Consider the following 13,565-nt stretch of genomic DNA (forward strand, 5'->3'; position numbering starts at 1 on the left):
AGGAGGAGAGGGGGGGGGGAAGGAGGAGAGCGGGGGGGGAGGAGGAGAGCGGGGGGGGAAGGAGGAGAGCGGGGGGGAAAGGAGGAGAGCGGGGGGGGAAGGAGGGGAGTGGGGGGGAAGGAGGGGAGCGGGGGGGGCGGGGAGGAGGAGGAGAGCGGGGGGGGCGGGGAGGAGGAGAGCGGGGGGTGAGGAGGAGAGCGGGGGGGGAGGAGGAGAGCGGGGGGGGAGGAGGAGAGCGGGGGGGGGAGGAGGAGAGCGGGGGGGGCGGAGGAGAGCGGGGGGGGGCGGAGGAGAGGGAGGAGAGTCAGGCGGGGGGAGGAGGAGAGCGGGGGGAGGAGGAGAGCGGGGGGAGGAGGAGAGCGGGGGGAGGAGGAGAGCGGGGGGGGGGAGGAGGAGAGCCGGGGGGGGAGGAGGAGAGCGGGGGGGGGGGGAGGAGAGCGGGGGGGGGAAGAGGAGGAGAGCGGGGGGGGGGGAGAGGAGGAGAGCGGGGGGGAGGAGAGCGGGGGAAGGAGGAGAGCGGGGGGGAGGAGGAGAGCGGGGGGGGAAGGAGGGGAGGAGGAGGGGAGCGGGGGGGGAAGGAGGGGAGCGGGGGGGGAAGGAGGAGAGCGGGGGGGGAAGGAGGGGAGCGGGGGGGGAAGGAGGAGAGCGGGGGGGGAAGGAGGAGAGCGGGGGGGAAGGAGGAGAGCGGGGGGGAAGGAGGAGAGCGGGGGGGAAGGAGGAGAGCGGGGGGGAAGGAGGAGAGCGGGGGGGAAGGAGGAGAGCGGGGGGGAAGGAGGAGAGCGGGGGGGAAGGAGGAGAGCGGGGGGGAAGGAGGAGAGCGGGGGGGAAGGAGGAGAGCGGGGGGGAAGGAGGAGAGCGGGGGGGAAGGAGGAGAGCGGGGGGGAAGGAGGAGAGCGGGGGGGAAGGAGGAGAGCGGGGGGGAAGGAGGAGAGCGGGGGGGGAAGGAGGAGAGCGGGGGGGAAGGAGGAGAGCGGGGGGGAAGGAGGAGAGCGGGGGGGAAGGAGGAGAGCGGGGGGGAAGGAGGAGAGCGGGGGGGAAGGAGGAGAGCGGGGGGGAAGGAGGAGAGCGGGGGGGAAGGAGGAGAGCGGGGGGGAAGGAGGAGAGCGGGGGGGAAGGAGGAGAGCGGGGGGGAAGGAGGAGAGCGGGGGGGAAGGAGGAGAGCGGGGGGGAAGGAGGAGAGCGGGGGGGAAGGAGGAGAGCGGGGGGGAAGGAGGAGAGCGGGGGGGAAGAGAGCGGGGGGGAAGGAGGAGAGCGAGGGGAAGGAGGAGAGCGAGGGGAAGGAGGAGAGTGAGGGGAAGGAGGAGGGGATGGCGGTGGACGAGGAGGAGTGAACTATCAGTAAATGAACAGCAAAGAAAAAGGTCCATCTTCATTTGAGCTGGTAGACGAATAGAAGGGCTGTGACCAAGAGAGCACATTGTCGGGGAGCATGGATACAAATTTCTCCCATGTGAGCGGGGGGGGCGGGGTTAATGCAATGAGTGTCGAATTCGCCCTTTTAATTCCCACCCTCGATCACCTCAGTCCTAACTGCAGTCATTTAGAAATAAACATGCATGGTATCACATCCAGTCAGGTCAGAGTTACGTAAATACCACATAAATGGTGTACATGGTGTTTATTTAAAAAAAGAAATATGGGCAACTCGATTATATAAAAAGATGTCCTTTATCTAATCTATATATATTTATATAAAATATTTAAATTTTCCCCATGGATATTTGTTTCTGCAGTCGTACCCACCAGCTCAGTCCCAATGTCTGATACCCATTAAGGTTAATATTCATTGCCTTCAGAGACAAGGTATCAAACACTCGAGGGCTAGATTTGTTTAAAATGTCTTTAGCTAAACACCATTGTTTCTAAAGTTTATACCACACACAGGATTAAGACACAAGCTAACATCACATTCATTACATTCCAAATCGCCTGTCCTGTTTTGATTTTCTACTTTCCTCGTCCTCTTCCTAGATGCTGACTCTCGTGTCTGCAAACTCAAAGCTGGCACCACATCCCAGCTGTTGGCGTTCAGGTGCAAGCCTGGGTGCTCAACTGGACTGTACAATCAAGCGGGCTACGACAGCTGAGCTCTCCCCGACTCTCTCTGCTCTCGACTCACTCATGCTCTTGTCAGTTGATTAGCGACAGGAGCCCAGACTGGTCCAGAGATCGAGGCCAATCACAATGTCCTGGTTGAGACCCGTGAACTAGGCCCAGAGGATGGTCCTGGAATCAGTTAATCTGACGTACTTCAGAGATTCAGTCATGTCCAGGAATCAGGTGTGGAATCATAGAGGCACACAGTTCAAATTATGCAGAATCTATTGTTAAGTTAGACAAGTTACTGGTGTCCTAAAGCAGCAATTGACTTATAAAACATGTCAGTAACTAGCATAACTTTACCTACAAGTGATATTATTTGTGCTGCTTCCATCATGTGTGGTATAAAGAACATCTTGTATATAAAATCTTTTAAAACTTCACCTTTACAACCTCCTGTTATTATTTGAAGATGGGGCGAAGTGTTTAAACAAAATGGCCAATTTATTAGTTAGAATATCCACTGGTCAAACATTGAAATGATACCAGCATATAAAACAGCCTAGAGTGAAACCAGCTTTAACAACTGACGCAGATTAGCATATCAGTAACCCTGTGGCATTGGGTGTAATACCAACTCAAAATTCCTCTTCTCCAAGAGCGTCACCACACTGACAGTGCTGAGAGTACTGGTTACGAGTGCCAGCCAGCAGCTGCTGCCCGTGTGGGACCAATGCCACACTCACATCACCTGTGGGGAGATTTTACATGACACAGGGAGACTGATGGATCTTTAGGCAACTCAGCAATAGTAGGTTGTGCCTTTATGCTGTTTAATTTTTAAAAAATCAATTCCCCTCTTTTGCTCAAGGTGCTGAATTGGATTGGGCCACAGTTCCACAGGTGGCAGCAGTCCCCAAGCTAGGGTCCAACATCTGCCAAAGGAAGATTTTTTGCATAAACCCAGGAAGCAAGTGTTCATAGGTTAACTTCATATTTTGGGAGGTGTCAGCTGAACAGATCGCAGTCAGCTGATACTGCCTCAGTCCAGATCCACTCTCACATTTCCTAGCAGTTTAGGTGGACAGTGATCAGAAGTGATGAACCCTGATGGATTTTGCCGGCACACATGATAACCCAGGGATACAGAAGTAGAAGACAATCCCTCAGCTTCCACCCCAGTTGAAAAATGAAATGAAATGAAAATCGCTTATTGTCACGAGTAGGCTTCAATGAAGTTACTGTGAAAAGCCCCTAGTCGCCACATTCCGGCGCCTGTTCGGGGAGGCTGGTACGGGAGATTGGCTAACTCAGTGCTGACTGTGACCAGGACCTTCTTGCTCCGTTTGGCTTGATGCTGCATTGGTCATTGACTTTAACTATCGAGCACTTGGCAAAGCTCACTGGATAGGTTTACAAAAGGCATGAAATTATCTCCCTCCCGCCACCCTGCCCCATCAAACTGTTTAAAAAGAAATAACCCCAATGTGCAAGAGGCCTAATTGACTGCACAAGCACAGTGAGAGTATGTGGATACGGGAATATTGGAAATCCAGGTCACCTTGGTTCCACCCCTCCCCCCCGCGCCCCCCCCCCCCCCCCCCCCCCCCCCCCCATGGGTGGCCTTTTGCCTGTTGAGATTTGCCAATTAGGTGAAGAATTGCCATGGAGCAATGGAGTGCGCAACAGTCCTGGAATCTATACGCCAGCCAAAGTCAGCACCTTCAGGGGTGGGCGGGGGAAGAGTAGAAACCAAAACAAATCCATTCTTAAGTTGTTGTGCAGCACTTAGTATAATTACTGCCCAGATTTCAGTTAATGTCGATTAAACTCACCAGACACACAAACCAAGCTGATTAGTGCCCAGTTGAACTGCAGGGTAGTTCAGTGTATTGTATACATCCTATGTATATATGTACATGTTATCACGCGTTAATACATCTACAAGAGCCTTACGCGGATGGAGAAAGTTGTTAAATTATAAATTACAAAGGGCAGAAGGTCAGGAAGAGGGGATTATCCAGAATTACCTCACTGAATAAAATATACAATCATTTGATAAAAGAAACACAAGCTGTACAAAATATTGTTAGCGTTAACAACACAACCCTAATAATTTACACATATAGTCTTTAACATTGGGGAATCCGAATGCGTGACTGCAGGTTAAGCTCACTGGGCAGTCAGAGAGAGTTCAGGGGTTAAAGGAGGACAGAGGAGTTTGATGCCGAAGACAGTTGAGATTTTTTTCCTTCCCGTTTTTTAAAAACATTTTCTTCTAAGCTCTGATTCACATTTGAAGAAATCAGTGGTCCAAACAAATCATCTTATGGAGTGAGGAGTGGTTACCGTGGCTGGACCAGGCATGGTGGTCAGCCAAAACATTGCCAGTCACTGTTTTGAAAAAAGGGGGAAATTCCCAAATGGTGCTCTCGGTGAACAAAGAGACGGGGTCCTTTTTTGCTGTTTCTCTTATGTGCTTGATGTGGACTCATTCAACTTCCAAGAATCAACTCATTAGAAAGTGCTCTAAATCTGTAACACCCACCCCTCCCCTTAAAATCTTATTCCCCTAATGTGCTTGCTGCATACAGACCCTTGCAAAGAAAGAAAATCCTTCTTGTACAGAGTACCCTTTAACTTCACCGCTTCAGATTTAAAATTCAAGAGACTGCCCAGTCGGTAGTGTCATTTGCAGGATTCAATCACTCTCAAACTGGTTCAGTGTCCTGTCAAAGTCACTATTTACAATGGAGCTATACTTGAATGTCCTCCAGTCTGTGGCACCAAGGTACAACCAACCAGACCTTCTCCAGGGGAACTGCATTTCTTTTCAAAAAATGAAGTAATTTGTAATTTTCCACTGCATAAAATAGAATATTTTTTTAAAAACCCACAACGAAGAGCCAAGATGCCACAAGCATCAACATAGTTATTTTCGCAGCTTCACTCAAGGGACAAGTTTGAATGTGATTTAGATGAGCTTTGAAATGGTGACAAGTACAAGGAGGAAGTATGAGTTCCAAGATTAATTCAGTTACACGTGGAGTGGCTGCAGCAGCAGACTGCAATGGGGGAAAAAAAGAGGATGACTTGTTCACAAATGACTAACAATTAAATTGTGGAGGGGAAGGTTCACGTCCTTAATTTTCTGGGAAGCACTGATCAAATTCACACACAGCCGAGAAGTCACTCTAAGAGGGGAATGGATTTTGTATTAAAATTTAGATCGGCCCTTTGGGCCAGACTCTAATTTAGCATGGTCAAAGAGCAGCATGGTGGCGCAGTGGTTAGCACTGCTGCCTCACAGCGCCGAGGTCCCAGGTTTGATCCCAGCTCTGGGTCACTGACCGTGTGGAGTTTGCACATTCTCTCCCTGTTTGCGTGGGTTTCGCCCCTCAATCCAAAAGGTGTGCAGGCTAGATGGATTGGCTACGCTAAATTGCCCCTTAATTGGAAAAAATGAATTGGGTACTCTAAATTTATTAAAACCAGATTTTCGATTTAGGTGAATTACAAGTCTTTGCATCGAGTCCGTTATTACATGTTACACCCCTTGTTAAATGTCCACAGCTGCTGGCATAGCACACAGGGGTAGGTTTTACTGACCATACCTGGAGCAGCTCAGGAGAGCAGGAGAGCGGGGGAACGCTGCGTGCAAATTTCCTCACTGCATGATTGAGACCAAGGCCCTCAGCATTTAATTTTAAAATCAAATAATGAGAATGCAAGGATTTCTCTTTTAGACACAACCACCAAAACAAAAGTTAAATTTACAGAATTGAGATGAGTGATCTTGTGTGCTGTATTATTCTATTATCTATTTTTTGGAGGAGAGGTTTGAGTCATGAGGAAGGGAAGAGGAGGAGGATATGAGGCTTCACATATTGAGCAGGAGAGGCTGAGTGAGAATCACAGTGATCAATTTGGTCGCTGTAACTGGAGACTCCCAGTGAAATAGCCTCAAACAGCAGATTGGGGAAAGAGATTTCGGCCAACCTTTCAGCACAAAGAGAAAAAGCAAATTTGGTCAAACTACAATCATTTGGAAGCTGCAACCGGTATCCACAGACTACTTTATATAGTAGCGCTGTTAATGTGCAGGTAGGATTGCAAGATCCTGACACCCACTTATATAGCCGCCTGAACCATTTCATAAAAGTTACCACCAGCACCATTAATAGCACCAAGCTACTAAACATCTCAATATTATATATAAATGCATACAATTAACCCCTCAACCCCACCCCTCAAACTTACTACTTTCTCCATTCATTCAGATCCTGTTCAGTTTAGAAGTTCCCCATCCATTTCCATGGCGACTGTATCACTAAGGATGAGAGCAGGAAAAACATTCTTCGCCAACCTCATACGAGGGCACAGGTTAGGTGAGTTAAAAAACAGGTGGGTGGTTGGGGAGGGGGGGGGTGAAAGGAGGGTGCAAAGTCCCCATGTCCATTTCTCCCAATTCCTCCTAAAGTGAAATTGTTCATTGCAGAGAAACAGGCCAGTTAAGAATACATAATTCAGCAAATTGCAAACATTTTGTGCTGGGGAAGGGTATAGGGTCATAATGGTTCCAAAAGAACTACCATAATTCAGCCCAAACCGCTCCTTTGCATCAAAGTCCTCAACAGCCTCAGAAGCTGGGATTGGCTGACCACCCAGAGGAAAGCAGGTTAAAGACTGGAAAGCACCACAGTGCTGCGTGCAGACACACTCTCTCGGTCTGCCTGCTGTCTGCCCTGCAATGACTGGGGAGCCGAGTTGAAAATCCTTTTTCATTCGTTGCCTGGTTTGACACACATCGGGTTCCACTGCTTTACACTTACACTTCTGCTCATAGCAAGCTGGCGAGGCTAGTGGTGGGTCCATTCTGAGCTTGAAACTGTACAGGAAGAGGCCCATCTGTCCACTAGAAGAAAAAAAAAATTCATGTATCACTGAAGGGGAAGAGTTCACCCAGCTAGCTCTAATGTTATCAGTCCCTCAAAATTAGGATGACATCTGCCAGGCATCTCTAATGCATTGATACTGTCATACAACTATCCACCAGCACTGCATCCCAGTGTTTTACAGTTACAGACCTGTACCCACAAGTGCTGTACCCAGTGTTATACAGGTAGACAGACCTGTTCCTACTAGTATTGTACCCCTGTATTATAGAGTGACAGACCTGTCCCCACCTATACTGTACCAGTGTTATACAGACAGATCTGACCCCACCAGTACTGTAATACAGTGACAGACCTGTCTCCTCCAGTACTGGATCCCAGTCTTGTACAGGTACATCTGGTTCCCATATGTACAGTGCCCCAAGTTTTAGACAGATACAGACCAATCCCCACCAGCACAGTACCACTGTTATACAGGTACAAACCTACACCCACCTGTGCTGCGCCCGTGTTTACAGTGACAGACCTGTTCCCACTAGTATGTACCCCAGTGTTAAACTCATATCCATCATTTATTTATATTCATAGCTGTTAAAATGGAAGCTAACCAGTGTTATGGACCAGATTTTGCATGAAATTAGACCAGCAGGATTAAATGCTGTAATTACATCCCATTACGCCTGTGTGCTGAATTAGCCAACTGCACCCGACGAAGCACAGACGGGAACCATCAATGTGTCTGCGTCCTTGGGTGTATGTTGAACAGTCCCATGGGAAGGGATTGTGCGGGGGAAGGTAACATTTACAAATTGATTAGATTGTGCTCAGAATGACTGTAACTTACATTGATCAGGTTGTGTTCAGGAAGGCTGCAGGCCTCTATGTGGTCATTGAGAAGCTGTTGAGAAAAATTCTGGTGCATCTGAGCTGCTTCATGAGCCTCTATAGTATTCCCACATGCTTTGTTCAAATCTAAGATGAGGAAAACAAGAGCTATGAAAAGGCATAGGCACCCAATAGTGCCACTTATACAAAAGGAGCCACCTGACATGTATTATAGGTCACTAAATTAAGGAAATGGAATAACGTTTGGCACCTTTTTCACAACATCCTACAACATTTTCAGGGATTTGTTCATAGGATTACATGAATATAAAGACAAAACAGGCCATTTGGCCCTATCACTCTATGCTGGTGCCTATGCTCCACTTGAGACTCCTCATCCTCTACTCCTTTCTCCCAGATGCTTGGTCTAGTTTCCCCTTAAATTAATCTACACCATTCACTTCAACCATTCTGTGGGTCACGAACCTGAGGCCACAGATTGAATGTTATCAAAAGAACCAAATGGGTGATGAGTTTTTTAAAAAAAAACACAGCGAGTTATGATCTGGAATGGGCAGCCTGAAAGGGGAGTGGATGCAGATTCAATAGGAACTTGTAAAAGGGAATTGAATAAATACCCAAAAAGAAAAAAAATGAAGAAAGCAGGTGAAGAGGGAAAACTCTTTCAAGGAGCTTGAACAGATGTGATGGGCTTGAATGGCTAACCTTCTGTGCTCTAGGTTCTGTTTATATCCAGTAACGGGGCCTGGGATTAGAATTTCATACAAAGGGCAGCAACTTGAAAAGCACAATACTCACTGGCATGTCAATCCAGGATAGGAACTCAAGTTTTGGAATGGGTGCTGGAGATTGAACGCACCACCTGTGGAAGTGTTATCAACCAAGCTGAGCTGACACTCCCTGACTGTTTTTGTCACAGACATTGTCAAAGAATTAGATTTTGAAAGCAAGGAATGAAGAGGCAGGTGGAGGGGTTTAAAGAGGTCCATGCTGGGGCAGCACAGTAGCATAGCACAGTTGCTTCACAGCTCCAGGGTCCTAGGTTTGATTCCCGGCTTGGGTCACTGTCTGTGCAGAGTCTACACGTTCTCCCTGTGAGTGTGAGTTTCCTCCGGATGCTCCGGTTTCATCCCACAGTCCAAAGATGTGCAGGTTAGGTGGATTGGACTTGCTAAATTACCCTCAAGTGTCCAAAAAGGTTGGGTGGGGTATTGGGTTATGAGGATAGGGTGGACGTGTGGGCTTGGATAGGGTGCCCTTTCTGGGGGCCGGTGCAGATCGATGGGCCGAATGGCCTCCTTCTGCACTGTAAATTCTATGATGCTTCAGCTGCCTGGGCCCTAAGCTCTTCAATGACCTCTAGAAAACAATTTTCATCTCTCCCTCAGTTCCCCTTTAGAATCATAGAAGTTTACAGCATGGAAACAGGCCCTTCGGCCCAACCAGTCCATGCCGCCCAGTTTTTACCATTAAGCTAGTCCCAGTTGCCCGCAATAGAATTTATTGGCCACTACCTTAATATCTCTTAATTTGGCATTAATTTATGCTCCTACCAATTGCTTTGGGAGGTCTGACGATGTTAAAGGTGCTATACAAATGCAAGTTGTTGTTGAGCGACATCTGAAGTTTGCCCATGTGGTGGGGAAGAGTACATTGGAATTATCATAGAATTTACAGTGCTGAAGGAGGCCATTCGGCCCATCAAGTCTTCACCGGCTCCCGGAAAGAGCACCCTACCCAAGGCCAACACCAGCAACCTATCCCCATAACCCAGCAACCCACCCAACACTAAGGGCAATTTTGGACACTAAGGGCAATTTAGCATGTCCAATCCACCTAACCTGCACATCTTTGGACTGTGGGAGGAAACCGGAGCACCTGGAGGAAACACACGGGAGCAGAAGTAGACAATTCAGCCCTTCGAGCCTGCATCATAGACCAGAGTCAGGAGGGGGAAAGGGTGCTGCCAGGATTGGGGCCAAGCACAATACTAGGATTATACCGAAATGCAGCGAGGGATCGGAAAGAGAACACAAACCAACAGGTGGGAATAAGCTGTGATGGGAGCCAGTGAAAATCAGGGATAATAATGGGACAGGGGTGTGGGATTTAAAAAGCAAGTCTGCAGGGGAATGTTTTAGCTCATCCAGCGTCTGTCAGGAACAGGAAAAGGTATAAGGAAATTATTGCGGATGCTGGAAACTGAAACAAAAAATACTGGACAACCTTAGCAGATCTGACAGCTTCTGTGGAGAGAAAAGGGAGCTAACGTTTTGAGGCTGGGTGACTCTTTGTCAAAGCTGGAAAAGGTATAGCAGAAATGTGGAATTGGGTGCCACACATTTGTGAATGCGGAAGCCAAAGGCAAAGGCTTAGCTGTTGGTGATAGTGCAGGGCTAGAAAATGTAATTAGAGTAGATATACTGAAATAGAATGGGAGCTCTCAATCTCGTCCCACACTTTTAGATTTCTATTGGATTATCTCAATTAATTAGGTTTTTGTTCCCATTCAAACAAAGCTAAAAAATTTTAGTGAAGAATTTACAATTTCTGTCGCGCCAATTAAAACGTTCATAGAATTGTTACGGTATGGAGGGCCATTCGGCCCATTGTGTGTGCACCAGCTCAGCAAATGAGCAGGGACAGTTTCTACCCATGAACTCTGTCCAGCCCCCCCCCTCACGATTTTAAATACCTATCAAATCTCCTCTTCTTCTTCTCCTCTCCTAGGAGGACAATCCCAACCTCTCCAATCTATCCCCATAACTGGAGTTTCTCATCTCTCTAACCATTTTGTAAACCCTTTCTGCACTCTCTCCTCTGCGTTCACATCCTTCCTAGAGTGTGGCTTCTTTTTTGAAGAATGGTTTTCAGCAACAATGATTTTCGATCGGCGGCTCTTGCACAGAGTTGGGGAGATATTCATCATAACAATTGCACCCCAGGGTCAGACAGCGCACTTCAGTCTGTCAATCAGCCTACTGGTCTGAATGCGACACAAGCCACACTACAATGAAAGTGAGACGCCTAGTGGAATAAACAGGAATCAACCCTTCTTGAGACAAGAGCCACGACAAAAGAGGTGTCACAGATTATGAAAAGATTTGCATTTATAAAGCACCTTTCATGACCGTAAGACTTCACGAAGCACTTGACAGAAGTGTAATCATTGCTGAAATGTAGGAAACATGGAAGCTAACTTGCACACAGCAAGGCCTTTCAAACAGCATTGTGATAATGGCAAGATAATCTGTTTTTAATGATCGTAGTTGAAGGATAAATATTATTAAGACATCAGAACTCCCTGCTCTGCTTGGAAGTAGTATGCCTGGGAGGGAATAGGGGGCCTCTGTTTAGTGTGGCATATGAAAGACAGCACTTCTGACAGTGCAGCATGCTGTTAGTACTGGAGCGTAAGCCTACAATGTGAACTGAAGTATCTGGAGCTTTACTTTAACCCAAGGCTTTCTGACTCAAGAGGCAAGAGTGCTACCTACCATGCCTGACATCAAGCTATCCCTGCAGGCATAGGATATGAAGGCACAACCTGCAGGAGTAGAATTTATCTTCAACTGCAAATTTGATGGCCAATGTATCCAGTTCATTCATCATTGGTGAGGTGAGGCAGTGCAATGTGTGCGCTAAGGGTTGGCTAAAGTGAAAAACAGAATCTGTCACGTTCCAGTGCCTGCTCATTGTTTGGTGCCATGTTTATCTCTCTACAGAATTCAGCAGATCTGACTGACTGAATATTTCTGGCACTTTCTGTTTTAAGATCCAATATTCAGCATCGACTGTACTTTGCCTTTCATTTTAATTGATGTAATTTTAATTGTTCCACGATTGGTGGCCGTGCCTTTATCTGCCTAGACACCCAGCTCTGGAATCCCCTCCCCAAATATCTCTTTCCTCCTTTAAGACTCCTTTAACATCTCTTTGACTAAGACAGCACGATAGCACAAGAGGGCAGCACAGTAGCACAGTGGATAGCACTGTGGCTTCACAGCGCTAGGGTCCCAGGTTTGATTCCCCGCTGGGTCACTGTCTGTGCGGAGTCTGCACGTTCTCCCCGTGTCTGCGTGGGTTTCCTCCGGGTGCTCCAGTTTCCTCCCACAGTCCAAAGACGTGCAGGTTAGGTGGATTCGCAATGATAAACTGCCCTTAGTGACCAAAATGGTTAGGAGGGGTTACTGCGTTACGGGGATAGGGTGGAAGTGAGGGCTTGAGTGGATCGGTGCAGAATCGATGGGCCGAATGGCCTCCTTCTGTACTGTATGTTCTATGAAACTCTATGAAACTAAGCTTTTGGCCATCTGCTACAACTTATATGGCTTAGTGTCATATGTTACACGGGGCAGCACGGTAGCACAGTGGTTAGCACAGTTGCTCCACAGCTCCAGGGTCCCAAGTTCGATTCCCGACTTGGGTCACTGTCTGTGCGGAGTCTGCACATTCTCCCCTTGTCTGCGTGGGTTTCCTCCGGATCCTCCGGTTTCCTCTCACAATCCAAAGATGTGGTTAGGTGGATTGGCCATGGTAAAATGCCCTTAGTGTCCAAAAAGGTCAGGTGGGGTTACAGGGATAGGGTGGAGTAGTGGGCTTAAGTGGGGTGCTCTTTCCAAGGGCCGGTGCAGACTCGATGGGCAGAATGGCCTCCTTCTGCACTGTAAATTCTATGACTGTATGATGGCACAGAAACAGCCCACTCGGCCCAACAAGTCCATGCCAATGTTGATGCTTCACTCAAGCCTGCTTCCATCTTTCCTTATCTAAATCCACTATCGTAACCCTCTATTCCCTTCTCTCACACATGCGTGCCTAGCCTCTCCTTAAATGAATATAAATTATTCACTTCAACCACTGCCTTGAGTGAACTGACGTTCTCATTACTCTTTTGATAAATAATTTTTTCCCGAATTCCTGACTGGATTTCTTGGTGACTATCTTATATATTGACGGCCTCTAGCAGTGTTCTTCCCCACAGAGGAAGCAGTCTCTCTGTATCCACTCCATCAAAACCCTAATATGTATAGCCACACATTACTGATATCCTGGTGAATCTTCTCTGCACCCTCTCCAGTGCCTCTATTATCCTTTTTTAATAAAATGGTGACCAGAAGTGCACGCGGTACTATAAATGTGGTTTAACAATACAGGGGCGAAATTCCCCATCCCTCGATGCGGATACGCGATTGGGCAGAGAATTGGGTGTCTGGCTAAAGAGGTTTGCCCCCGGCTCCGAACTGAACTCCATGCTCCTGTCTCTCGCTGGTGGTAAGGTCCGCATCCCGTGGCAGCATGGAAAACTAACATGTTAATACATTTACATTTAATCAGCCGATTGGGCCCGGGGTGCTCCGGGCCTCAGCGCTTTTCCGTCCTTCTCAAGCAGAAGTGACTCTAACGCGGCTCACAACAGGTATTTACAAGTGGGGACTGGTTGCCATGGCTGTTGAGGGGGGAGAGAAAAGGCAAGCAAACTCTGAAAACATGTTAAATATTGTAGCGCTTGCCAGGGGGATGGCTGCTGGGGACCGGGTGTGTAGCAGGGAGTCAAATGGTGACAGCTCTGTGGATTTAGGGTGTCCCCATCAGGATCGGGGTGGCCCAGCCCAGACTGTCATTCCTGGAATATTTGTTTTAAACGTACCCATTTGGTTCCAGTTAAAGCTCCTGGCTACTCACTCTGCCGACTGCTCATTGTGTCCTGTAAATGTTCACAGAGCCTCTGGTCATAGGAGAGCCCATCCAGGCCACCCCTCTGGAAACTCTCAGACCCCAGCT

At 48.0% G+C, this 13,565-nt stretch overlaps 1 protein-coding gene across 1 annotated transcript in view; it reads right to left on the reverse strand.

The window, feature by feature from the left end:
• Window positions 1-3,648: 3,648 nt before the first annotated feature.
• Window positions 3,649-13,565, reverse strand: part of mau2 (MAU2 sister chromatid cohesion factor) — a 63,813-nt gene continuing 53,896 nt past the window's right edge. The window contains exons 18-19 of the mRNA XM_072482315.1: window positions 7,780-7,907; window positions 3,649-6,955 (exon numbers count right to left, since the gene is read on the reverse strand). Coding sequence (XP_072338416.1) covers window positions 6,881-6,955; window positions 7,780-7,907 — 203 coding nt within the window. The 3' untranslated portion in view covers window positions 3,649-6,880. The remainder of the gene's footprint in view (window positions 6,956-7,779; window positions 7,908-13,565) is intronic.

The sequence above is a fragment of the Scyliorhinus torazame genome, chromosome 18 (assembly GCF_047496885.1).
Source record: "Scyliorhinus torazame isolate Kashiwa2021f chromosome 18, sScyTor2.1, whole genome shotgun sequence".
NCBI lineage: Eukaryota > Metazoa > Chordata > Chondrichthyes > Carcharhiniformes > Scyliorhinidae > Scyliorhinus > Scyliorhinus torazame.